Source organism: Ranitomeya variabilis, chromosome 4 (genome assembly GCF_051348905.1).
Source record: "Ranitomeya variabilis isolate aRanVar5 chromosome 4, aRanVar5.hap1, whole genome shotgun sequence".
Lineage (NCBI taxonomy): Eukaryota > Metazoa > Chordata > Amphibia > Anura > Dendrobatidae > Ranitomeya > Ranitomeya variabilis.
The window spans coordinates 548649943-548677638 of NC_135235.1; the positions used below are offsets into that span (position 1 = coordinate 548649943).

The following is a 27696-nucleotide window of genomic DNA, read 5'->3' on the forward strand; positions in this document are numbered from 1 at the left end:
CTCTTTCCAAAGATGCTCAATAGGATCTGTGCCAGATGCAGCAAAGCAGCCCAAGAACATAACAGAGCCTCCTCCATGTTTCACAGTAGGTACAGTGTTCTTTTCTTGATATGCTTCATTTTCCTGTCTGTGAACATAGAGCTGATGTGTCTTGCCAAAAAGTTCAATTTTTGTCTCATCTGTCCATAGGACATTCTCCCAGAAGCTTTGTAGCTTGTTAACATGTAGTTTGGCAAATTCCAGTCTGGTTTTTTTATGATTTTTTTTTTAACAATGGTGTCCTCCTTAGTCGTCTCCCATGAAGTCCACTTTGGCTCATACAATGACGCATGGTGTGATCTGACACTGATGTTCCTTGAGCTTGAAGTTCACCTTTAGGCTATGTGCCCACATTGCGGATTAACCTCAGGAATTTTTAGTGAGGATTCTGCATATCTTGGCAGAAAACGCAGGTGCGGATTTGTCACGTTTTTTTGTGCGGATTTCTTGCATTTTTTACCCCTGCGGATTTCTATAATGGAATGGGTACAAAAACGCAGATCGGCAAAAAAGAAGTGACATGCTACTTCTTTTAATCCGCAGCGTTTCCGCTCGGAATTTTCCGCACCATCAGCACAGCATTTTTTTCTCTCATTGATTTACATTGTACTTGCGGATCTGCAGCATTTCTGCACGGTAAAAAATGCTGCGGATCTGCAGGAAATCCGCAACGTGTGCATATAGCCTTAATCTGTTTAGAAGTTTTTCTGAAAAAAAAGAAGAAAAAAGGAGCACACTTGTGATTGTATTAGAAAATTAAATCAGACCGGGCGGCCTCTTGCCTTAAGGAGTTGGGCACCCCTGAAGAACCCCAGCTGAAGCGTGACAGTGAATGGAACTCTGTGTTGCCGGAGAGTTATCCCAGTATCCCGTACAGGACTTCCTGGGCCTTTCACATGATCCAAAGGGGGCGTTATCCAACGGACATCACCGCAGATCCTCATCTGCCCCAAGGAACAAGAGGTGCCGGTGACCGCCGCTATGCGAGTGTGAATGATAGATTGCAGCCAATGCTCCTTGATAGCAGATGATTGAGCCCAACCAGCCGTAGATTTAGAGATAATAGAGCTGCTCCTGCCTCATACCCTCAGGAGGGAAGTAGAAATAGAAGCAAAGAAGATGCTGTCTTAAAGGGAACCTGTCACCCCCCACCCCTGGCATTTTTAACTAAAAGAGCCACCTTGTGCAGCACTAATGCAGCATTCTGTGAAGGTGGCTCTTTTTTGGGGGGTCCCTTCCAATGCGGCCATATCTATAGCCTGTCCGAGGGGCACGTCTTTTCCCCCCAGACACAAACGCCTCCCAGCCATCACTCAGCCCCTCCGGGTGCCGCCTCCTCTGTTTTCATTAACGTCCCCGGGAGTTTGTATCCGGGGGGGAAAAGACGTGCTTTGGAAGGGACCTCCCCAAAAAGAGCCACCTTCACAGAATGCAGCAATAGTGCTGCACAAGGTGGCTCTTTTAGTTAAAAAAGCCGGAGGGGGGTGACAGGTTCCCTTTAAAGGTATGTGCATTTATTCTTTAATTGCCTCTCTTTTTTTGCCATAACGCACCTTAAGACCACATCTTCTTTGCTTCTAGAAGTTTTTCTTTTGTTACCATTCGTAGTATCCGTCTGATTTGTCATCAATTTGTATACAGGCCCACTCACTGATTCCAAGATTGTAGACACCTCTGGTCCTAGTAAGTGGACACACCTTGATTTAAAATGCCCCTTTTGTCACATTATTTTCAGGGGTACCATCATTTCTGTCCAGGCCTATTTCATGAGGTTTAATTTTTTTTTTTAATTCTGTGGAAGCATGTCTGTTCATTTGTTCATTTTCATAGATCTTTGATTTGTTATTAGTTTTGTCAGATTCAAGTTATTTATGTGACCATTGTGGGTTTTTCAGTCATTAAACGAAGGGTACGAACAATTATGACCACGTGTGTATAATATTTATTATGTTAACTAGGGGTAAGGTCACTGAGGGATCAGTGATCTATCAGCAGTCTTCAGTATCAATAGCTAATCAGAGCACCACATAAAGCCCCCCCACGGGCCGCCCCAATGCACGGGCATATCATTAACTCAAAACTTAAATTGCAGACTAAACAACAACCATAAGATGGATTTCATATCATTTTAATCAGTATAACGGCGCCAACCTGACACTGTCTGTAGTTTACTGTGCACAATTCTGCTGACAGGTTCCCTTTAAATAAAAAAGAACCTATAAATATTTGCGATCTTTGAACTCGTAATGAATTGAAGAATCAAAGAATCATAATGGCAGGTCAGTTTTAGCATGTAGCGAGCATGGTACAAAAAACAATTGTGGAATTGCAATTGCAATTTCACCATGCTTTTAATTTTTTTCCCATTTTCCAATAAATACCGTATATACTCGAGTATAAGCCGAGATTTTCAGCCCAAATTTTTGGGCTGAAAGTGCCCCCTCGGCTTATACTCGAGTCACGGTCGGCGGGTGAGGGGGAGAGGGCGCTGAGGCATACTCACCTAGTCCCGGCGATCCTGACGCTCCCCCTGCCCGTCCCACTGTCTTCGGTGCAGCAGCCTCTTCCCCTGTTCAGCGGTCACGTGGGACCGCTCATTAGAGAAATGAATAGGCTGCTCCACCCCCTATAGGGGCGGAGCCGCATAATTCATTTCTCTAATCAGCGGTGCCGGTGACCGCTGATAGAGGAAGAGGCTGCGGCACCGAACACCAGCTGTCCGGGGGAAGGAGCGGGACGCCGGGAGCAGGTAAGTATCGCATATTCACCTGTCCTCGTTCCACACGCCGGGCGTCGCGCCATCTTCCCGGCGTCTCTCCGCTCTGACTGTGCAGGTCAGAGGGCGCGATGACGCATATAGTGTGCGCGCCGCCCTCTGCCTGATCAGTCAGTGCGGAGAGACGCCGGGAAGATGGCGCCGAGGAGCTGCAAGCAAGACAGGTGAGTATGTGTTTTATTATTTTATTGCAGCAGCAGCACAGCTATGGGGCAATAATGGACGGTTCAGAGCACTATATGGCACAGCTATGGGGCAATGGTGCAGAGCACTATATGGCACAGCTATCTATGGGGCAACGGTGCAGAGCACTATATGGCACAGCTATCTATGGGGCAACGGTGCAGAGCACTATATGGCACAGCTATGAGGCAATGGTGCAGAGCACTATATGGCACAGCTATCTATGGGGCAACGGTGCAGAGCACTATATGGCACATCTATGGGGCAACGGTGCAGAGCATTATATATATGGCACAGCTATGGGGCAACGGTGCAGAGCATTATATATATGGCACAGCTATGGGGCAACGGTGCAGAGCATTGTATATATGGCACAGCTTTATGTGGAGTATCTATGGGGCAATGGTGCAGAGCATTGTATATATGGCACAGCTATATGGGGCAACGGTGCAGAGCATTGTATATATGGCACAGCTTTATGTGGAGCATCTATGGGGCCATAATGAACGGTGCAGAGCATTATATGTGGCACAGCTTTATGTGGAGCATCTATGGGGTCATAATGAACGGTATGGAGTATCTATTTTTAATTTTTAAATTCACCAGTACCTGCTGCATTTTCCACCCTAGGCTTATACTCGAGTCAATAATTTTTCCCAGTTTTTTGTGGCAAAATTAGGGGGGTCGGCTTATACTCGGGTCGGCTTATACTCGAGTATATACGGTAATATGGTAAAACCAATGAAGTCGTTCAAAAGTACAATTCATCCCGCAAAAAACAAGCCCTCACACGGCCATATTGACTAAAAAATAAAAAGGTTATGGCTCTGGGAAGAAGGAGAGCAGAAAACTGAAAACCACCAAGGTTTTGAAAGGGCTAAAGTAAGGCCCTATACAAGACACACAAACTGGAGTACCAACCAGGGCTGCGGAGTCGGTAAGCCAAACCTCCAATTTCTCAATTTCCCTGATCCACGACTCAGACTCTGACTCTACAGCACTGCCTCACTACTGAGCACGTACATAAAGTGCAGTACAGATTCAACTATAATTTTAAAGCGCTGCGGAATATGTTGGCGCTATATAAATAAAATTATTATTATATTATTATTAACTAAATGCTGAGATCCTTAGATCAGGAATAGAACTGACATTTGTAGGACATTTCATAACTTTCCCAATTTCTTATGAAAAAATTTACATCACATACTGCATTTTACTACTATACCAATTTCTTATATATTTTAGGAGTCCCCAGCCCTGGTATGAACTTAAAGGGAATCTGTGAGCAGCTTTTGCTACCTGATCTGAGAGTAGCCTGATGTAGGCAAAGAGAAGCTGAATCCAATGATGTATCACTTAGATTACTGGGTGCAGCCGTTCTCACACAGAGAGAGTTTTTGGATTTAGCAATGAAGCAGAGCTGAGAATGCTAACTCCACCCCCAACAGGCTCTTATATACTATGTATATAGACAGTGAGGTACTTATCACAGGAGGAGGCATTGCAGGACTAGGAGGCACAAACTGCTGTGTCCGAGCAATGATAAGTGTTGCGCATGTGATTGTGGAACCATTGTGCCACAGTCCAAGGAGAACCTGTAGGGCCTAAATAAATAACCACTGGGTTCTTCACTAGAGCCCCTGAATTTCTGTTTTTTGTTCATTCTGCCTCCCTTAAAACGAAAGTCATCTGACCGAAAATAGTACCAATAAAAACATCTACTCATCCCACAGAAAACAATCTCTCAAATGACTGTCAGCCGAAATATGGAAAAATTATAGCTTTAAAAATATAACCATGCAAAAAACTTGTTTTTGCAATAAAAATATCTTTTTAGTGTGTAACAAAAGCCAATTATAAAACCCGATATAAATCTGGTATCGCTGTAATCGCACTGACCTGAAGAATAAAGTTGCTTAATCACTTATATCGCATGAGGAACGGCGTAAAAAATAAATAAAACCAATTCTTCAACTGCTGATAATTTGTTCATTCTGCCTCTGAAAGATTGCAGTAAGGCGCGGCGCACATTCAGTATATCTTGCTTTCTGCGCTGAGCGCTTACACCGGGTTTTTCGTGTAAATCTCTTAAATACGTGATTCAGATGGAATCTCTGGCGGAGGATTCCCTATAATAAGGTAGATGGACGCAGTATGGATGCTGTCTGACCTGTGATCCAGCAGTGTCTGTCTTTTTAGGCATGCATAAAAGCGCGGTCCGCCATAGTTCTATACACTTTTGAAAAGAAGGACTCAGCTGAACAGAAGCCAGACAGTCCAGAGTAACTCTGCTGCCTCATTATAGTGAATGGATCCCTCGGGGGTTTCATCTGATTCACGTCATTCAGCAATTTAGATGGAAACCCCAAAGTAAGTGCTCAGCATAGAGCGCAGGTAAAAGTGATCCCAAATGTTATGAAAAAATTTTTAAAAAAAGCTTCAACTCAATTCACAAAAAAGCAAGTCCTCACTCAGATCTGTCATCTGTCAGTGGATATAAGGGGGCTTCCATGTTACTGGTAGTACAAAGGCTGTGGAAAAGCTAAATGGCTCCTAATCCCCCAAAGGAAATTCTGCGCTCCCAAATGCCTCCCTTCTGCGCTCTAGTGTGCATAGACCACCTTTAGCGTCCACATGTTTGGCTGGGGTATAATTTCTACAATGGGGTCTCTTGAGCGGGTATTCTTTTCTGCTACCTCTTAGGGGCTCTGTCTATGGAGTTCGCAAACAATTCTAGGGAAATCTGCCCTCCAGTAGACAAATAACGCTCCTTCCCGCCCAAGTCTGTGGCTAAGGCTTCTTTCACACTTCAGTTGTTTGGCGTCAGTCTGCTCCGACATAGTGACGGATCCGTCACAACTGTTGAGAAAACGGTTCTAACGGATCCGTTTTTTTTACGAATCTGTTACTTGGGGGTTGTCTGGGAAAAGTATCTACTTTTTGGAGCATGCGCAATTGAAAAAGCGGATTGGGGCGACGGATCCGCCGAAATGACGGTCACGACGGATCCGTCTCCCATAGGCGGCCATTCTATGGAATGGCGGACGCGACGGATCCGTCGCGAACCGCCATTTCGGCGCAGACAAAAAATTTTATAATGTCCGTCTATGTCTAGATGACGTCCGTCAAATTTCGACGGATCCGTCACATGGCGGATGGAACGGACGACCATCCGTCACAATCCGTCGCTAATGCAAGTCTATGGGAAAATAGCGGATCCGCCAAAAAAAAAATGGCGGATCCGCTATTTGATGAAAACGGCGGATTCAAACTGACGCCAAAAGACTGAAGTGTGAAAGAGGCCTAAGCAGTACTGTACAGGGTATAGGTATAGGGCATAGGTCTCAAACTGCATTCCTCAAGGGCTGCAAACAGGTCATGCTTTCAGGATCTCTACATTCAGCAGAAATTGTGGGACAAATTTTATTGTTCTTTTTACCCATTTTCCCTTGTAAAAATGTAAAATCTTTGGCTAAAACAAAATTTGTGTGGTAAAAATTTTAATTATTTTTTCTTCACTGCCAAATGGTATAAAATTCTACGACACACCTGTGGTATGATCACTGCACGCCTAGATGAATTCATTAAGGGCTCCTTTCCACTTGCGAGATAAACGTCCGTGTCTCGCATATGAAAACCAAGTTCTGGCGCCGGCACTTTAAAGCGGAGCGTGCAGCTCCATGTGTTGCTATGCGGCCGCACGCTCCGCTCTGGAGTGCCGGCGCCAGAGCTTGGTTTTCACATGCGAGACACGGACGTTTATCTCGCAAGTGGAAAGGGGCACTAAGCGGTTTAGTTTGTAAAATGGAGTCACTTAATGGGGAATTTTTCTGTTCTGGCACCTCAGAGGCTCTCTCGATGGGTCCTGGGTCCTGGCACACTCAAACCATAACCGTAAAATCTGTGCAATAATTTTGCACTCCTGCCCTTCTGAGCGTCGCACTGTGCCTCAAAAGTAGTTCCCCATTACGTGCAGGGTATTGGCGCACTCAGGAGAAATTGCACAACAAACTGAGAGGTCCATTTTTTTCCCATTAGCCCTTATAAAAATTAAAAATTTGGAGCAAAAACAATATTTTAGTGAAAAAAATATAATTCTTTCTTCATTGTCCAATGGAATAAATTTCTGTGAGGCACATATGGTGTGAATATGACCAGTGCACCCCTAGATGAATTAATTGAGTAGTTTGTAAAATGACAGCACCTAAGTGAAACTGCTGCTGCTCTGCCAAACTGACATTGCACCCTCAAACCATTCGAGCAAAATCTGAACTCCAATATGGCGCTTCTTCCTTTGTGAGCTTTGCACTGTGCCTTAAAAGTAAGTTGTTTTACCCCACGCGTGGGGTATTGACAGACTCTGGAGAAATTGCATGACAATTTTTTTTCCTGTTACCCTTGTGAACATAAAAAATTTGGGGGCTAAAATATGATTTTTAAGGGAAAAATTGGATTGTTTTTATTTTCTTGGCTCTTCAATATAAACTTGAAGTTAAAGATGATCCCCACACATCTACATAAGCTCCTTGAGAGATCTAGTTTACAAGTATGGTGTCACTTGTGGGGGGTTTCCACTGTTTAGGCACATCAAGGTACTCCAAACTTGACATGGCATCCGATCTCGATTCCAGACAGTTTTGTGTTCAAAAAGTCAAACCTTGCTGCTTCACTTCCGAGCTCTGCTGTACACCCAAACAGTGGTTTTCCCCCACATATGGGGTATTTTTGGGGTCCTGTTACACATGTGAAAATAAAAATATTTGGTGCAAAAAGATAATTTTTGTGGAAAAAAAAATGTGATCTTTTTTTTTTTTTCCATTTTCACTGTTCTATGTTATAAACTTATGTGACTTCCCTGGGAGTTCAAGGTGCTCACCACACATCTAGATAAGTTCCTTCAGGGGTCTAGTTTCTAAAATTGTGTCACTTGTGGGAGGTTTCCACTGTTTAGGTAAATCAGGGTCTTTCCAAACGCATCATGGTGTCCGTTCTCGATTCAAGACAATTTTACATTGAGGCTAGGTGCACACGTTCAGAATTTTTCACGTTTTTTCGGCCTTTTTCCATGGGAAAAATGCTTAAAAAACGCATACATAAGCATCCCATCATTTTTAATGCATTCTGCAATTTTTTTGCACATGATGCGTTTTTTTCCGCAAAAAAAAACTCATTGCGGTAAAAAACGCATCATGTTCTTTAATTTAGCCGATTTTTCACATCTTTGCCGCTATTATGCATTGGGAAGCTCCGGAAAAAAAACGCATGCGGATTTCCTGCAGAAAAAGTCCGGTTTTGTTCAGGAAAATTCTGCAGAAAATCCTGACGTGTGCACATAGCCTTAAGAAGTCAAATGATGCTACATTCTTTCCCAGCCCTGCTGTGCACCCACACAGTGGTTTTCCTCCACACCTGGGGTATCAGTGTACTCAGGAGAAATTGCAGAACAAATATCAGGGTCTAATTTGTCCGAATATCCTTAAGAACATAAATAAATTGGGTCTTAAGTAAATTTTTTGTGAAGAAAAGTTAAATGTTTATTTTTTTCCTTCTACATTGCTTCAGTTCCTATGAAGCACCTGAAGGGTTATTTGGGTATTTTCTGCCATATAGGCCCCTTAACCCCATTCCAACATTGGGCATAATAGTATGCCGATGTCGGACTTACTCCCTTTGGGGCTCCGGTGCTGAGCCCACATCTTTTCTTGCACATGTCTACTTTTTTGAACAGCTGACATTTGCCTCTAACAGCCGTGGGTGGAATCGCCATCCACCCGCGGATGTTAACTAGTTAAATGCCGCTGTCATTCTCTCGCACTTCCGGCAAGCGTGCCGGAAATCCCGCCCATCGGTGAGCCCGTCATGTGATCAGCATGCAAACAAATAAGCCCTCACCCAACCTGAGATCACAAAAAAAGGAGATGCTACCGGTATCGGAAAATGGCACAATTTTTTTTCTATACAAACTTTTGAATTTTTTTTCACCACCTAAGTAAAAGAAGAACCTAGACATGTTTGGTGTCTACGAACTCGTAATGACCTGGAGTTTTAGCATTTAGTGAACATGTACAAAACAACTGAGGGATTGCACTTTTTCTGCAAGTTCACCACACTTGGAATTTTTTCCCATTTTCCAGTACACGATATGTTAAAACCAATGATACCATTCAAAAGTATAACTTCTCCCACAAAAAACAAGCCCTCACATGGCCATTTTGACCAAAAAATAAAAAAGATATGGCTCTGTGAAGAAGGGGAGCAAAAAATGAAAATGCTAAACCAAAAATACCTCTGGTCGTTAAGAGGATAAAGTCACTTCAAATGCAATGTGGTCCATAAAAAATAATGATTTTGTAAATTTTGTTGGGAAAAATGAGAAATCGCTGGTCAACTTTTAACCCTTATAGCTTCCTAACAAAAAAATAGTTTTCAAAAGTTGTGCCGATGTAAAGTAGACATGTGGGAAATGTTATTTATTAACTATTTTGTGCGATATAACTCTCTGGTTTGAAAACTGAAATTTTTAAAATTTTGACCAAATTTCCTTATTTTTACCACTACCATTGACAATATGTCATGAAAAACAGTCTCAGAGTCAGCATGATCCATTGAAGCAGTCCAGAGTTATGACCTCAAAGTGACAGTGGACAGATTTTTTAAAAAAAATGAGGCCTAGTCATTAACCCCTTTCTGACATCGGATGTAATATTCCATCCATGTGACCTGGGCCTGTTTGACCATAGATGGAATATTACGTCATTTTTTTAATGCGACACTGCGACCGAAGTCCCGGTGATCACATTAGAATTCCGGCACCATCTTACCTCTGGGTAGATGGTGTTGTCATCCTGGGGAGTTTCGCCGCCCTTCCGCAACCACAATTACTGTGATTGGCTGTTAAGATGTGAACAGCCAGTTGCGGCATTTCTCAGTGTTTCAGCCAATCGGATAGCCTGAAACACTGATGTCTCAGCCAGCTGCCTGGCATGTCCTGGACCCACTCTGATTGCCGCGACTCGATCACGCCAGTCACAGGACACAGCCGCGATGTGACCGAGCAGTGACCTGCCTAGGATTGGAGCTGTAAGAGCACCAATCCTAGGCTGGTGCCTGGCAACGCCAGGCCGTGACCTGGACTAAACATCGATCGCGCCAATCACAGGGCACAGCCACACTGTGACATGCCTAGAATCAGAGCTATGGGGGCACCGATCCTAGGCTGTTGTCTGGCAACCCCAGCGTCACCAGGGCCAGCTCTGATTTGTGCGATCGATGTCATTAACAATCACACCAATGACAGGGCACAGCAATGGTGTGACCGCTCTGTTACCTGTCTATGACCCCGCTGCAGGTCCTCTCAATAGCTGAGGATTTCTGCAGAGCTGTCACGCTACAGGATCTGTGCTCTGCTGGGCCTTATGGTGCCACAGAAGCCTGTGACACCACAATCCCTCACTGCTGAAAAATAAAGAACAGAAAAGAAAACAGACTAGACAGAAGAAGAAAAACAGCTGTAACTGTTTTGATCCCTGACTGATCTCTCCTCATCCACCCACTTCCCCCTCTTTTTACTCCACTCCACCCCTCTTTGCACCACCTCCGTGCACACATCCGGCAGGCGCCAAGCGTTGATTGGTGACGCAGTTCACCGATCAGCACTCGTGGTCGCTGTTTTCCACTTTTCTTTTTCACCCCCCTTTCTGCCATCTTCGTGTGCACATCCGTAAGCCACCGAGCTTTGATTAGTGACTCGTCAAAGCTCGTACCTGCTGTTATCCACTTTTCTATTTCATTCACCCTTTGCGCCACCTCCATGCGCACATCCAGCAGCTGCCAAGCTTTGATTAGTGATGCAGTTCACTCATCAGAGCTCATGCCTGCTGTTTTAGACACTTTTCTTTTTCACCAACTCTGTGCGCACATCCAGCAGCCGCCGAGCATTGATTACTTGTGCCCGCTGTTTTACAATTTTCACTGACTTTTTTCTCCCTGGTTGCTGCTTGTTTTTTTTTTTTAGCTTTTTCTTTTCAAACAAAAAAGTTTACACCAAGCACTATCTCACACACACACACACACACACACACAACTAATTAAAGTACCAACACAATCACCACATACATAAAGAACAAAAATGTTGTCTCGCTCGTCCCAACAACGCTTTTCAGTGGAGGAGGCTTATGCTTTCCTTGCCTTCTACACTGATAGCGAGAGGATCCCACATTTCTTTATTTTTCAGATTCATCTCCTTCCTCCTCCTCGTCGTGCTCTTCAGGTGCCGCTGAACCGCCACTCCGACGTCCCAGGACAGAAGATGAACCAGCACCCCCTATTACTGATTCCTTATGGACCTCGCCATTTTGTGGCACAATCGGGAATCAAGTTTGACAACATTGGCCTCACAGAACTAGACTAGACTTTTCAAAGTCTTTTTCTCTGAGGGCACAAAACCCTGATTTATCATTTTCTAACTGGTCTCCTGTAGAGGCAGTTGAAATAATGCAGTTTTGGGGCCTGGTCCTTCACATGAGGATCCTGAAGAAGCCAGGACTTCAGCAATATTGGAGTGTTTATTTTTTTTTAACCCCTTAACGACCGCCGATATGCCTTTTAACGGCGGCAGTTAAGGGTACTTAAACCACAGCGCCGTTAATTAACGGCGCTGTGGAAAAAGTGAATAGCGCCCCCCAGAGTCGGATTTTCTCTGGGGTCTCGGTTGCCGGGGGTAGCCGAGACCCCAGATAACATGATTCGGGGGGTTTTTACCGACCCCCGAGTTGCGATCGCCGGTAATTAACCGTTTACCGGCGGTCGCAAAAAAAACCCGCGATTTGCCATTTAATTTCTCTGTCCTCCGATGTGATCGCACATCAGAGGATAGAGAAATGGGGTCCCCGATAGCCCCCGGATACTCACCTGTCTCCCCCGGTGCTCCTCGTGGCTCCCGATGGGCGCCGCCATCTTCCGGCCAAAAAATGGCGGGCGCATGCGCAGTGCGCCCGCAGGCCGGCACCCGGGATATCTTTGGGGTCTCAGCTGCCGGGGGTAGCCGAGACCCCAAAGAACATGATCGGGGTCGGTTTTTACTGACCCCTGTTTTGCGATTGCTGGTAATTAACTTTACCGACGACCGCAAAAAAAAAAAAAAAAGCGATGTGTAATTCTCTGTCCTCTGATGTGATCGCACATCAGAGGACAGAGAAATAGGGGGATTCGGGGACCTTATCATACTTACTGGTGTCCCTGGGTCCTCCTGTGTCCTCTCCTGGCCGCCGGCTTCTTCCTTCGGTAAGAAAATGGCGGAGGCATGCGCAGTGCGCCCGCCATGATCTGCCGGCCGGCAGCTAGAGGAGTTGGGGCTAAATTTAGGGTTAGGGTTGGGGCTAAATTTAGGGTTAGGGTTGGGGCTAAAGTTAGGGCCAAGATTAGAGTTGGGGCTAAATTTAGGGTTGGGGCTAGGGTTAGGGTTGGGGCTAAAGTTAGGGCTAGGGTTGGGGCTAAAGTTAGGGCTAGGGTTGCGGCTAAAATTTGGGTTAGAGCCGGGATTAGGGTTTGGATTAGGGTTGGCATTAGGGTTACGTTTGGGATTAGGGTTAGGTTTGGGATTAGGGTTAAGGTTAGGGTTGGGATTAGGGGTGTATTGAGATTAGGGTTAGGTTTGAGGTTAGGGTTGAGATTAGGATTAGGGGTGTGTTGGATTTAGGGTTCTGATTAGGGTTATGGTTGTTTTGGGGTTAGGGTTGTGATTATCGTTAGGGTTGTGATTAGGATTATGGATCGGGTTGGCATTAGGGTTAGGGGTGTGTTGGGGTTAGGGTTGGAGTTAGATTTGGGGGGTTTCCACTGTTTAGGTACATCAGGGGGTCTCTAAACGCCACAGCCAATTTTGCGCTCAAAAAGTCAAATGGTGCTCCCTCCCTTCCAAGCTCTGCCGTGCGCCCAAACAGTGGTTTACCCCCACATATGGGGCATCTGCGTACTCGGGACAAATTGGACAACAACTTTTAGGGTCCAATTTCTCCTGTTACCCTTGTGAAAATAGAAACGTGGGGGCTAAAAAATCTTTTTTGTGGAAAAAAAATATATTTTTTATTTTCACAACTCTGCATTATAAACTTCTGTAAAGCCCTTGGGCATTCAAAGTTCTCACCACACATCTAGATAAATTCCCTGGGGGGTCTAGTTTCCAAAATGGGGTCACTTGTGGGGGGTTTCTACTGTTAGGTACATCAGGGTCTCTGCAAACGCAACATCATGCCCGCAGACCATTCTATCAAAGTCTGCATTCCAAAATGGCGTTCCTTCCCTTCCGAGCTCTGCCATGCGCCCAAACAGTGGTCCCCCCCACACATGGGGTATCAGTGTACTCAGGAGAAATTGGACAACAACTTTTGGGGTCCAATTTCTCTTGTTACCCTTGTCAAAATAAAAATTTTGGGGCTAAAAAATCAATTTTGTGGAATTTTTTATTTTTTTTTATTTTCACCACTCTGCATTATAAACTTCTGTGAAGCACTTGTGAAAATAGAAACGTGGGGGCTAAAAAATCTTTTTTGTGGAAAAAAAATATATTTTTTATTTTCACAACTCTGCATTATAAACTTCTGTGAAGCCCTTGGGCATTCAAAGTTCTCACCACACATCTAGATAAATTCCCTGGGGGGTCTAGTTTCCAAAATGGGGTCACTTGTGGGGGGTTTCTACTGTTAGGTACATCAGAGTCTCTGCAAACGCAACATCATGCCCGCAGACCATTCTATCAAAGTCTGCATTCCAAAACGGCGCTCCTTCCCTTCCGAGCTCTGCCGTGCACCCAAACAGTGGTCCCCCCCACACACATGGGGTATCAGAGTACTTTGGACAACAACTTTTGGGGTCCAATTTCTCTTGTACCCTTGTGAAAATAAAAACTTGGGCTAAAAAATCTTTTTTGTGGAAAAAAAAATATTTTTTATTTTCACGACTCTGCATTATAAACTTCTGTGAAGCACTTGGGCATTCAAAGTTCTCACCACACATCTAGATAAGTTCCTTGGGGGTCTAGTTTCCAAAATGGGGTCACTTGTGGGGGGTTTGTACTGTTTAGGCACATCAGGGGCTCTGCAAACGCAACATAATCCCCGCAGACGCAACATAATCCCCGCAGACCATTCTATCAAAGTCTGCTTTCCAAAACGGCACTCCTTCCCTTCCGAGCTCTGCCATGCGCCCAAACAGTGGTTTACCCCCACATATGGGGTATCAGCCTACTCAGCATAAATTGCACAATAAATTTTGGGGTCCAATTTCTCCTGTTACCCTTGTGAAAGTAAAAATTTGGGGGTGAAAAATCATTTTGTGGAAAAAATATGATATTTTTTATTTTCATGGCTCTACATTATAAACTTCTGTGAAGCAGTTGGGGGTTCATAGTGCTCACCACACATCTAGATAAGCTCTTTGGGGGGTCTAGTTTCCAAAATGGGGTCACTTGTGGGGGGTTTCTACTGTTTAGGTACATCAGGGGCTCTGCAAATGCAACATGACGCCCGCAGACCATCCCATCAAAGTCTGCATTCCAAGCGGCGCTCCTTCCCTTCCGGGCCCAGATGGGTGCCCAAACAGTGCGCCCCCCCCCCCCCCACATATGGGGTATCAGCGTACTCAGGACAAACTGGTCAACAGATTTTGGGGTCCAATGTCTCCTGTTACCCTTGAGAAAATAAAAAATTGCAGGCTAAAAAATCATTTTTGAGGGAAAAAAAAGGATTTTTTATTTTCACGGCTCTACTTTATAAATTTCTGTGAAGCACTTGGGGATTTAAAGTGCTCACCACACATCTAGATAAGTTCCTTAAGGGGTCTAGTTTCCAAAATGGGTTCTCTTGTGGGGGGTTTCTACTGTTTAGGCACATCAGGGGCTCTCCAAACGCGACATGGTGTCCGATCTCAATTCCAGCCTATTCTACATTGAAAAGGTAAAACGGCACTCCTTCTCTTCCAAGCTCTGCGGTGCGCCCAAACAGTGGTTTACCCCCACATGTGGGGTATCGACGTACTCAGGAGAAATTGCACAACAACTTTTATGGTCTAATTTCTCCTGTTACCCTTGTCAAAATAAAAATTTTGGGGCAAAAAGATCATTTTTGTAGAAAAAAATGCAACTTTTTTTTTTCACGGCTCTACGCTATAAACTTCCGTGAAGCACCTGGGGGTTTAAAGTGCTCACCACACATCTAGTTAAGTTCCTTAAGGGGTCTAGTTACCAAAATGGTGTCACTTGTGCAGCGTTTCCACTGTTTAGGCACATCAGGGGCTCTCCAAACACGACATGGCATCCGATCTCAATTCCAGCCAATTCTACATTGAAAAACTAAAACGGCACTCCTTCTCTTCCAAGCTCTGTAGTGCGCCCAAACAGTGGTTTACCCCCACATATGGGGTATCGACTTAATCAGGAGAAATTGCACAACAACTTTTGTGGTCTAATTTCTCCTGTTACCCTTGTGAAAATAAGAATTTGTGGGCGAAAAGATCATTTTTGTGTAAACAAATGCGATTTTTTATTTTCACGGCTCTACGTTATAAACTTCTGTGAAGCACTTGGGGGCTCAAAGTGCTCACCACACATCTAGATAAGTTCCTTAAGGGGTCTAGATTCCACAATGGTGTCACTTGTGGATCGTTTCCACTGTTTCGGCACATCAGGGGCTCTCTAAACGTGACATGGCATCCGATCTCAATTCCAGCCAATTCTGCATTGAAAAAGTCAAATGGCGCTCCTTCTCTTCAAAGCTCTGCGGTGCGCCCAAACAGTGGTTTACCCCCACATATGGGGTATCAGCGTATTCAGGAGAAATTGCACAACAACATTTATGGTTAAATTTCTGTTTTTACACTTGTGAAAATAAAAAAAATGGTTCTGAAGTAAAATGTTTGCAAAAAAAAGTTAAATGTTCATTTTTGCCTTCCACATTGTTTCAGTTCCTGTGAAGCACGTAAAGGGTTAATAAACTTCTTGAATGTGGTTTTGAGCACCTTGAGGGGTGCAGTTTTTAGAATGGTGTCACACTTTCTTATTTTCTATCATATAGACCCCTCAAATGACTTCAAATTTGATGTGGTCCCTAAAAAAAAAATGGTGTTGTAAAAATGAGAAATTGCTGGTCAACTTTTAACCCTTATAACTCCCTAACAAAAAAAAATGTTGTTTTCAAAATTGTGCTGATGTAAAGTAGACATGTGGGAAATGTTATTTATTAACTATTTTTTTGTGACATATCTCTCTGATTTAAGGGCATAAAAATACAAAGTTTGAAAATTGCTAAATTTTAAAAATTTTCGCCATATTTCCGTTTTTATCATAAATAATCGCAAGTAATATCGAAGAAATGTTACCACTAACATGAAGTACAAATGTCACGAAAAAAACAATCTCAGAATCAGCAGGATCCGTTGAAGCGTTCCAGAGTTATAACCTCATAAAGTGACAGTGGTCAGAATTGTAAAAATTGGCTCGTTCATTAAGTACCAAATTGGCTCTGTCACTAAGGGGTTAAACAAAATTTTTTATTGATTTTTAACATATATATAGAATTGTACATTCAAACACATTTTCTAAGCTTACAAATTCTTAATTTCAGTTTTTTCATTATCACATTAAGGATTGTACAGTAAGTTCAAAATACAGAATAAACAACACACTCCCACTACCCTCCCTCTTCCCAGACATGCAGGAAATACTTGTATATTTCTTGTGTGCTCATCTCCTTTCTTTTCGTACATCTTCTTAACCCCTTAAACGTTATAGAATATTTAGTTAAATGTCAAAAGTAAAAATAGATACCAATAAAAGTAAAATTAATTGAGACATCAGTAGGTTAAGTGTTTTTGAATATCCATATTGAATCAGGAGCCCCATATAATGCTCCATAAAGTTTATGATGGCCCCATAAGATGCTCCATATTAAAATATGCCCCATATAATCCTGCATAAAGGTTAATAATGGTCCCATAAGATGCTCCATAGACACATTTGCCCAATATAATGCTGCACAAATGCTGATTATGGCCCCATAAGATGCTCCATAAAGATATTTGCCCCATATAGTGCTGCACAAACCTTTATTATGGCCCAATAAGATGCTCCATACAGACACTTGCCCCATATACCGTAGTGCCCTACTAACGTTAATTATGGCCCCATACAAACACTTGCCCCATATAGTGCTGCACAAATGTTATGGCCCCATATAGTGCAGCACAAACGTTATGGCCCCATATAGTGCTGCACAAATGTTATGGCCCCATATAGTGCTGCACAAATGTTATGGCCCCATATAGTGCTGCACAAACGTTATGGCCCCCATATAGTGCTGCACAAACATGGCCCCATATAGTGCTGCACAAATGTTATGGCCCCATATAGTGCTGCACAAACGTTATGGCCCCCATATAGTGCTGCACAAACATTATGGCCCCATATAGTGCTGCACAAACGTTATGGCCCCCATATAGTGCTGCACAAATTTTATGGCCCCCATATAGCGCTGCACAAATGTTATGGCCCCATATAGTGCTGCACAAACGTTATGGCCCCATATAGTGCTGCACAAACGTTATGGCCCCATATAGTGCTGCACAAACGTTATGGCCCCATATAGTGCTGCACAAATGTTATGGCCCCATATAGTGCTGCACAAATGTTATGGCCCCCATATAGTGCTGCACAAATGTTATGGCCCCATGTAGTGCTGCACAAATGTTATGGCCCCATGTAGTGCTGCACAAATGTTATGGCCCCATATAGTGCTGCACAAATGTTATGGCCCCATATAGTGCTGCACAAATGTTATGGCCCCATATAGTGCAGCACAAATGTTATGGCCCCATATAGTGCTGCACAAATGTTATGGCCCCATATAATGCTGCACAAACTTTATGGCCCCATATAGTGCTGCACAAATTTTATGGCCCCATAGATGCTCCATACAGACATTTGCCACATTTGCTGCGATAAAAAAAAAAATCACATACTCACCTCTCGGTCGGTCAGGCCCCCGGCACTTTCAATAGTCACCCGCACCTCGTTCCGGCGCCACTCCATGTTCAGCACCGACGTTCAGCAGAGGGCGCGCACTAACTACGTCACCGCGCCCTCTGACCTGAGCGTCACTGCTGAAGACAGAGCGGCGCCCGGAACGAGGATAGGTGACTATCGCGCAGCGCTGTGCTCCCCTCCCATATACTCACCTGGTCCTGGCGCGGTGCAGTCCCTGCTTACCCGGGGCGGCGCCGCAGCTTCTAACTGTACTAAGCGGTCACCGTTACCGCTGATTACAGTAATGAATATGCGGCTCCACCTCTATGGGAGGTGGAGCCGCATATTCATTGCCATAATGAACTGTACCATGTGACCGCTCAGTACAGGAAGAAGCTGCTGCTGCCGGCGCCGGGGAAGCCAGGGACCGCGCCTGGACTAGGTGAGTATTTTTAGACAGCCCCCGCTCCCCCTCCCCTGCCAACTCCTGGGTATGACTCGAGTATAAGCCGAGAGGGGGACTTTCAGCCCAAAAAAGTGGGCTGAAAATCTCGGCTTATACTCGAGTATATACGGTATATTACGTCTTAACCAGTGTCCCTCCCACCTATTCCAGCAACATTCAGATCAGCTATTTTCAACTTCCCCAATGTTCCACCCGTACTCCAAAATGTACCAACTGGTCTGTTCAAAGGGTTTCACAATTCCCTGAAGTTCTGTGTATAATGTTTAACCCCTTAGTGACAGAGCCAATTTGGTACTTAATGACCGAGCCAATTTTTACAATTCTGACCACTGTCAATTTATGAGGTTATAACTCTGGAACGCTTTAACAGATCCTGCTGATTCTGAGACTGTTTTTTCGTGACATATTGTACTTCATGTTAGTGGTAAAAAAAATTTTTATATTACTTGCGATTGTTTATGAAAAAAAACGGAAATATGGCGAAAATTTTAAAAATTTTGCAATTTTCAAAATTTGGATTTTTATGCCCTTAAATCAGAGAGATATGTCACAAAAATAGTTAATAAATAACATTTCCCACATGTCTACTTTACACAATTTTGGAAACAAATTTTTTTTTCTTAGGGAGTTATAAGAGTTAAAAGTTGACCAGCAATTTCTCATTTTTACACCACCATTTTTTTTAGGGACCACATCACATTTGAAGTCATTTGAGGGGTCTATATGATAGAAAATAAGAAAGTGTGACACCATTCTAAAAACTGCACCCCTCAAGGTGCTCAAAACCACATTCAAGAAGTTTATTAACCCTTTACGTGCTTCACAGGAACTGAAACAATGTGGAAGGAAAAAATGAACATTTAACTTTTTTTTGCAAACATTTTACTTCAGAACCATTTTTTTTATTTTCACAAGTGTAAAAACAGAAATTTAACCATGAATTTTGTTGTGCAATTTCTCCTGAATACGGCCGATACCCCATATGTGGGGGTAAACCACTGTTTGGGCGCACCGCAGAGCTTTGAAGAGAAGGAGCGCCATTTGACTTTTTCAATGCAGAATTGGCTGGAATTGAGATCGGATGCCATGTCACGTTTAGAGAGCCCCTGATGTGCCGAAACAGTGGAGACGATCCACAAGTGACACCATTGTGGAATCTAGACCCCTTAAGGAACTTATCTAGATGTGTGGTGAGCACTTTGAGCCCCCAAGTGCTTCACAGAAGTTTATAACGTAGAGCCGTGAAAATAAAAAATCGCATTTGTTTACACAAAAATGATCTTTTCGCCCACAAATTCTTATTTTCACAAGGGTAACAGGAGAAATTAGACCACAAAAGTTGTGCAATTTCTCCTGAGTACGTCGATACCCCATATGTGGGGGTAAAACCACTGTTTAGGCGCACCGCAGAGCTTGGAAGAGAAGGAGTGCCGTTTTACTTTTTCAGTGTAGAATTGGTTGGAATTGAGATCGGACACCATGCCGCGTTTTGAGAGCCCCTGATATGCCTAAACAGTAGAAACCCCGCATAAGTGACACCATTTTGGAAACTAGACCCCTTAAGGAACTTAACTAGATGTGTGGTGAGCACTTTATAAATTTCTGTGAAGCACTTGGGGGTTTAAAGTAGAGCCGTGAAAATAACAAATCCTTTTTTTTCTTCTCAAAAATGATTTATTAGCCTGCAATTTTTTATTTTCTCAAGGGTAACAGGAGACATTGGAACCCAAAATCTGTTGACCAGTTTGTCCTGGGTACGCTGATACCCCATATGGGGGGGGGGGGGCACTGTTTGGGGACCCATCGGGGCTCGGAAGGGAAGGAGCGCCGCTTGGAACGCAGACTTTGATAGAATGGTCTGCGGGCGTCATGTTGCGTTTGCAGAGCCCCTGATGTACCTAAACAGGAGAAACCCCCCACAAGTGACCCCATTTTGGAAACTAGACCCCCCAAGGAACTTATCTAGATGTGTGGTGAGATCTTTGAATGCCCAAGTGATTCACAGAAGTTTATAATGCTGAGTCGTGAAAATAAAAAAGATTTTTTTTTCCACAAAAAAGATTTTTTAGCCCCCAAGTTTTTATTTTCACAAAGGTAACAAGAGAAATTGGATCCCAAAAGTTGTTGTCCAATTTGTCCTGAGTATGCTGCTACCCCTTGTGTGAGGAGGACCACTGTTTGGGCGCACGGCAAAGCTCGGAAGGGAAGGAGCGCCGTTTTGGAATGCAGACTTTGATAGAATGGTCTGCGGGCGTCCTGTTGCGTTTGCAGAGCCCCTGATGTACCTAAAGAGTAGAAACCCCCCACAAGTGACCCCATTTTGGAAACTAGACCCCCCTAGGAACTTATCTAGATGTGTGGTGAGAACTTTGAATGCCCAAGTGCTTCACAGAAGTTTATAATGCAGTCGTGAAAATAAAAAAATAAAAAATTTTCCACAGAAAAGATTTTTTAGCCCCCAAGTTTTTATTTTCACAAAGGTAATAGGAGAAATTGGACCCCAAAAGTTGTTGTCCAATTTATCCCGAGTACACTGATGCCCCATATGTGGGGGTAAACTACTGTTTGGGCGCACAGCTCAGAAGGGAGGGAGCACCATTTGACTTTTTAAGCGCAAAATTGGCTGTCGTGTTTGGAGACCCCCTGATGTACCTAAACAGTGGAAACCCTTCAATTCTAACTCCAAACCTAACCCCAACACACCCCTAATCCCAAACCGATCCATAATCCTAATCACAACCCTAACGATAATCACAACCCCAACTCCAAAACAACCCTAATCTCAACCCTAACCATAACACTAATCAAAACCCTAAATCCAACACACCCCTAATCCTAATCTCAACTCTAACCTCAAACCTAACCTTAACCCTAATCCCAAACCTAACCCTAATGCCAACCCTAATCCAAACCCTAACTTTAGCCGCAACCCTAGCCCTAACTTTAGCCCCAACCCTAGCCCTAACTTTAGCCCCAACCCTAGCCCTAACCCTAAATTGAGCCCCAACCCTAACCCTAAATTTAGCCCTAACCCTAAATTTAGCCCCATCTCCTCTAGCTGCCGGCCAGCAGATCATGGCGGGCGCATTGCGCATATGCCCGCCATTTTCTTTCCGGATGAAGAAGCCGGCTGGCAGGAGGACCCAGGGACACCGGTAAGTATAACAGGGTCCCCGAATCCCCCTATTTCTCTGTCCTCTGATGTGCGATCATATCAGAGGACAGTTAATAACACACCGCTTTTTTAAAAAAAAAAATTTGTGGTCGCCGGTAAACAGTTAATTACCGGCAGTCGCAAAACAGGGGTCGGTAAAAACCGACCCCAATCATGTTGTTTGGGTTCTCGGGTACCCCCGGGGAGACAGGTGAGTATCGGGGGGCGATCGGGGACCCCATTTCTCTGTCCTCTGATGTACGATCACATCGGAGGACAGCGAATTTAATTGGGAAATTGCATTTTAGGTTTTTTTTGCGACCGCCGATAAACGGTTAATTACCGGCGATCGCAACCCGAGGGTCGGTAAAAAAAAACCCGAATCATGTTCTCTGGGGTCTCGGCTACCCCCGGTAACCGAGACCCCAGAGAAAATCCGACTCTGGGGGGCGCTATTCACTTTTTCCACAGCGCCGTTAATTAATGGCGCTGTGGTTTAAGTACCCTTAACTGCCGCCGTTAAAAGGCGCATCGGCGGTCATTAAGGGGTTAAGTAAAAAGCTTTTCCACTTTATCATGAGTGATTTTATACTCTGCACCTTGTTAAGCTCTGCTTCCAGCCATTCTAAGTGGAGCAAAGTCTTCATTTGACCTATTATAGCTTTCCAAATTGGGATGGAATCACTCAACCAATCCTTTAACCCCTTTCCGACATTGGGCATAATAGTACACCCACGTCTTACTCCCTCCCTTTGATGTGGGCTCCGACGGTGAGCCCACATCTTTCCCGACACATGTCAGCTGTTTTGAACAGCTGACATGTGCCCGGAACAGCCGCGGATAGAATCGCAATCCACCCGCGGCTATTAACCCCTTAAATGCCGCAGTCAAATACTGACAGCAGCATTTAACTCATGCTTTCAGCCTTCGAGCCGGAAATCCACCCACCTGTGACCCCCGCACGTGATCGCGGGTCACTGGTTCATTGGCATGACAACCAGAGGTCTCCTGGAGACCTCTATGGTTGTCACTGCTGGATTGCTATGAGCGCCACCCGGTGATCGGCGCTCATAGAAATTGAGTAATTCTACTACATAGAGGCAGAGCCGATTGGGTTGTAGCAGCTTCTAGTCTCCCATGAAGACTATTGAAGCATGCCAAAAGTAAAAAAAAAATGTTTTTAAAAATATTTATTTAAAAAAAATATTAAAGGGAACCTGTCATCCCGTTTTTTTCAGTATGAGATAAAATACCATTAAATAGGGCCTGAGCTGTGCTTTACAATAGTGTATTTTTTGTCCCCTGATTCCCCACCTATGCTGCCGAAATACCTTACCAAAGTCGCCGTTTTCGCCTGTCAATCATGCTGGTCTGGTCAAAAGGGCATGGTAAAATGGCTGTTTCTCCCCCACCTCTTGCTTATCTTCCCGGCGTTGGCGTAGTGTTTTGCGCATGCACAACTGCCGAATGCACTTCGCAGCGGCAGACAAAGAGCGCGATCTGCGCTATTCACCGTCTTTTCCGTGGCGGCGGCCATCTTCTTGAGGCCGCGCGTGCGCAGATGGAGTGCTCTGCTGCCCGGGGCTTCAGGAAAATGGCCGCGGGATGCCGCGCGTGCGCAGATGGAGATCGCGGCGGCCATTTTCCTGAAGCAGAGATGCTAACTCGGCTTCAGGAAAATGGCAGCCGCGATCTCCATCTGCGCACGCGCGGCATCCCGCGGCCATTTTCTTGAAGCCCCGGGCAGCAGAGCACTCCATCTGCGCACGCGCGGCCTCAGGAAGATGGCCGCCGGCACGGAAAAGCTGGTGAATAGCGCAGATCGCGCTCTTTGTCTGCCACTGCGCAGTGCATTTGGCAGTTGCGCATGCGCAAAACACTACGCCAACGCCGGGAAGATAAGCAAGAGGTGGGGGAGAAACAGCCATTTCACCATGCCCTTTTGACCAGACCAGCGTGATTGACAGGCGAAAACGGCGACTTTGGTAAGGTATTTCGGCAGCATAGGTGGGGAATCGGGGGACAAAAAATACAGTATTGTAAAGCACAGCTCAGGCCCTATTTAACGGTATTTTTATCTCATACTGAAAAAACGGGGTGACAGGTTCCCTTTAAAGTTTAAGTCACCCCCCTTTCGCCCCATTCAAAATAAGTCAATAAAAAAAAAATCAAACATACACATATTTGGAATTGTCGTGTTCAGAATTTTCTGATCTCTCAATAAAAAAAAGGATTAACCTGATCACTAAACAGCGTAGCGAAAAAAGTCAAAACGCCAGAATCACTTTTTTTTTTGTTGCCGCGACATTGCATTAAAATGCAGTAACGGGCGATCAAAATGACGTATCTGCACCAAAATGGTATCATTAAAAACGTCAGCTCTTCACGCAAAAAATAAGCCCCCACCCAATCCGAGATCACGAAAAATGGAGACGCTATGGGTATCTGAAAATGGCACAATTTATTTTTTTAACAAAGTTTGGAATTTTTTTTCACCACTTAGATAAAAAAGAACCTAGACATGTTTGGTGTCCATGAACTTGTAATGACCTGGAGAATCATAATGGCAGGTCAGTTTTAGCAATTAATGAACATACACTGTGTTCCAAATTATTATGCAAATAATATTTCCTCATATTTTTTCTAAATTACCTATCTGAATTGCAGTCATTGTTATTTTCCAGTCATCTACTATTCCAGTATAATTGCAATGTTTTGGAACAAACTGCCTATGAAAACAGTATCTTTTTAAAAAAAATAAACAGTTAAATTGCATGTTCTAAATTATTGGTCAATTGTGAAGTTATAAGCATTGTCAGCTTTTAACAAAATGAAATCAAACAGTTTTCAAGTGAAAACTTTATTCTAGGTGATGTTACATTTGCCCATAGGACCCCTTGTTCGAAAGAAGCTTCTGAACTCTCGTCCATTGAATTTGTCAGTTTTTGGATGGTTTCTGCTTCAATTGTTTTGCATGTGGACAGAATACCCTCCCAGAGCTGTTGCTTAGATGTGAACTGCCTCCTGCCATCATAGACACTCCTTTTGATGATGCTCCAGAGGTTCTCAATGGGGTTGAGGTCAGGGGAAGATGGTGGCCACACCATAAGTTTGTCCTCTTTTATGCCCATAGCAGCCAGAGATGCAGATGTGTTTTTTGCAGCATGAGACGGTGCATTATCATGCATGAAAATGATCTTGCTGCGGAAAGCACAGTTCTTCCTCTTGATCCATGGCAGGAAGTGTTGTTTTAGAAACTCCACATAGATTATGGAGTTCATCTTTACCCCTTCAGGGACCATAAAGGGGCCGACAATCTCTCTCCGCATGATTCCAGCCCAAAACATTACTCCACCTCCTCCTTGTTGGTGCCTTAGCCGTGTTTTCACGGTGTGTCCATCAACCAGCCATCCTCCACTCCATCCATCTGGACCATCAAGCGTTGCACGGCACTCATCGGTCAACAAAACAGTTTGGAAGTCAGTCTTCATGTATCGTTTGGCTTACTGGAGCCGTTTCTGCTTGTGTGCAGTGGATAGAGGTGGTCGACAGGATGGCTTACGCACCTCTGAAGGACCCTGCATCTTGTTGTTCTGGGGACGTTGGAGGCACCAGCAGCTTCAAAAACTTGTCTGCTGCTATGACAAGGCATTTTTGCAGCTGTTCTTTGAACCTTTCACAATTGCCTGTTGGAAAGAGTCCTCAATTTTTCCTTATCAGCACGCACACATGTGTGCTGGGAATCAGCTACATACTTCTTGATTGTGCGATGATCACGATGAAGTGTCTTGGCAATGTTGATTGTAGTCATGCCTTGACCTAAATACTCCACATTTTTTTGCTTCTCAGCAGCCGACACATCCTTTTTCTTTCTCATTTGGGCAAAAAATGTAGGCTGCTATTAATGTGGAACAGCCTTCTTAAGTAGTCTTGCCTTTATTTGGACACACCTGCCAAACTAATTTGCACAGGTATCTGCAATTGCTTTCAGTGATATAAAGAGCCCTGACACACATCACCATCAATGAGTTTAAATGACAAACAAAAAAATTCTAACCTTATCACTCCTAAACTCTTTGTGCATAATAATTTGGAACACAGTGTAGTAAAAAAGCCAAACAAAAAACAAGTGTGGGATTGCACTTTTTTGCAATTTCGACGCACTTGGAGTTTTTTTCTCATTTTCTAGTACACAACATGGTAAAACCAATGGCGTTGTTCAAAAGTACAACTTGTCCTGCAGAATACAAGCCCTCACATGGCCATTTTGACGCAAAAATAAAAAAGTTATGGCTCTGGGAAGGAGGGGAGCGAAAAACAAGCTTCGGGGGTTAAGGGGTTAAAATGATATCACTTTAGGAGGTTTTCCAATATATAGGACTCCCAGTCACTTTAAACCTGGATAGGTCTCTAACAAAAAAAAAAAAATTCTCAAAATCACTGGGATTTGTTGTAGCGTTCCAGAGTTATTACCATGTAAAGTGACATTGGTCAGATTTTAAAAATTTGGCCCGGTCACTAAGAGGTTAACCATGCTTTGTGCTTACACACATTAGTTCTGATATTGCAATATCTTTTCTACAAGGTGGTATCTCTTCTGGGTAAAATGGAGCGCATTAGGAGCTTGCCTCTTCATGCCAACATCTCCACTGCGATGGACCGTTACTTACAGGCGATTAACAATGTTCATACCCAACGCAAGAATGAGATTATGAATACCTCAAATCATCACCAGAAGCATGGGAGACCGCGCCAGAATGACAACAGAGGTAAAATGAAAAAAAGCAATTGAGAAAGATATTTATACCCAATAATCACATATCTAAACTGCAGAAATGTAATGGCTTTCTTCTCTCAAAACAGATGTCTTTATCCTCGCTTCTTCAGTTGGAGAAATGGCTATGGCAACACGTAAGGCCCGAACAGCGTTTTGGTGTGCCTTGCAGATGACTTTGCCCAAGTCACCACCTGCACAAAGTACTGGTGAAGTGGAGCGGATATTGCAGCCTGTTGGAAAGTCGCATGATCAGAATTGTGTATTTTAATTTAGCAAAAGAAATGTCCCTGATAAAACTCAAGGTTAGATTTTTGCCTCGACTCCTGGTGTTCCCTCTTTCCTTCTGGTGCTCTGTTTTCCTCTTATTTCTGAATATACATCTTGTATTTCTGATGTAGACGCTGAACATATGGCAATAATGTATGCAATTTTATTGCACAGAGTTCTGTGTTTCCCATGCACTTCCATTTGTAAGAAAACAAAACACTACAGCATATGCTAGTATTACACAGAATGAAGGAGAAATAACGAGATAAGAGACTAGCTTTACCATGTCCTCCATCTTTCATTATGTCTTCTGAACTGGATGTACCTTGCACGGACCATCTGTTGCCATCAGTCCTCCCCAAATGGCAGTGGAAGAAGCCACCAGTAGCAGTGGTTCTAGGAAAAAGAGTCACCAGGAGATGTGAGAGAGCAACAAGAGTCTTGGCAGAATTGGTAGTCTGTTCGTTCTTTTGCGTTATGTTAGTTTATCAAGATGGACCAAAACCACTTGTTAGTTTACTTCTTGTTTTAGTAAAAGGGGAGTAGGGCAGTAGAATTAAGTACATTAAAATATAACTACTGTGAAATACTAATGGAAATGAGGTTACCCCCAATTTTTAAGAGTATTTACAATTCAACTACTGTATATTAAGAAATCTAGGCAGTTAAGCTCTCCGGTTACTCATCTTTTAGTTCTTTTCTGCTGTGAAGTTTGGCCAATCCAGTTCTTTTTGGGAAAAAAGTACAACTGTACAATTAATGAAGGCCCTAATATTTTAGTGTTTTTTAACGTGCACAAAATCTTCAATTTGACTCCTTACCTGGCAGATCCGCTCAGCTTCAGGCAAGTTATCACAGCAGATATTACTGCCTTTACATAGCCAAAATACATGGGCCTCACATATTTCAATTACTGTAAATTGCCTAAAGGAATTACCTGCAGCAACCAGTCAGATAATTATTATTTTTTCCCTAACTTGTACTAGAGGCCGGATTGTGTATGGTTGCAGTGGTGAAC

At 43.8% G+C, this 27696-nt stretch overlaps 1 protein-coding gene across 5 annotated transcripts in view; it reads left to right on the top strand.

Moving 5' to 3' along the window:
* Positions 1-26724, top strand: part of MEIOC (meiosis specific with coiled-coil domain) — a 224250-nt gene extending 197526 nt beyond the window's left edge. For all 5 annotated transcript variants that reach the window (XM_077252612.1, XM_077252611.1, XM_077252615.1 and 2 more), the window contains 2 exons: positions 26220-26403; positions 26498-26724. In XM_077252612.1, coding sequence (XP_077108727.1) covers positions 26220-26403; positions 26498-26679 — 366 coding nt within the window. In that variant the 3' untranslated portion in view covers positions 26680-26724. The remainder of the gene's footprint in view (positions 1-26219; positions 26404-26497) is intronic.
* The last annotated feature ends 972 nt before the right edge of the window (positions 26725-27696 follow it).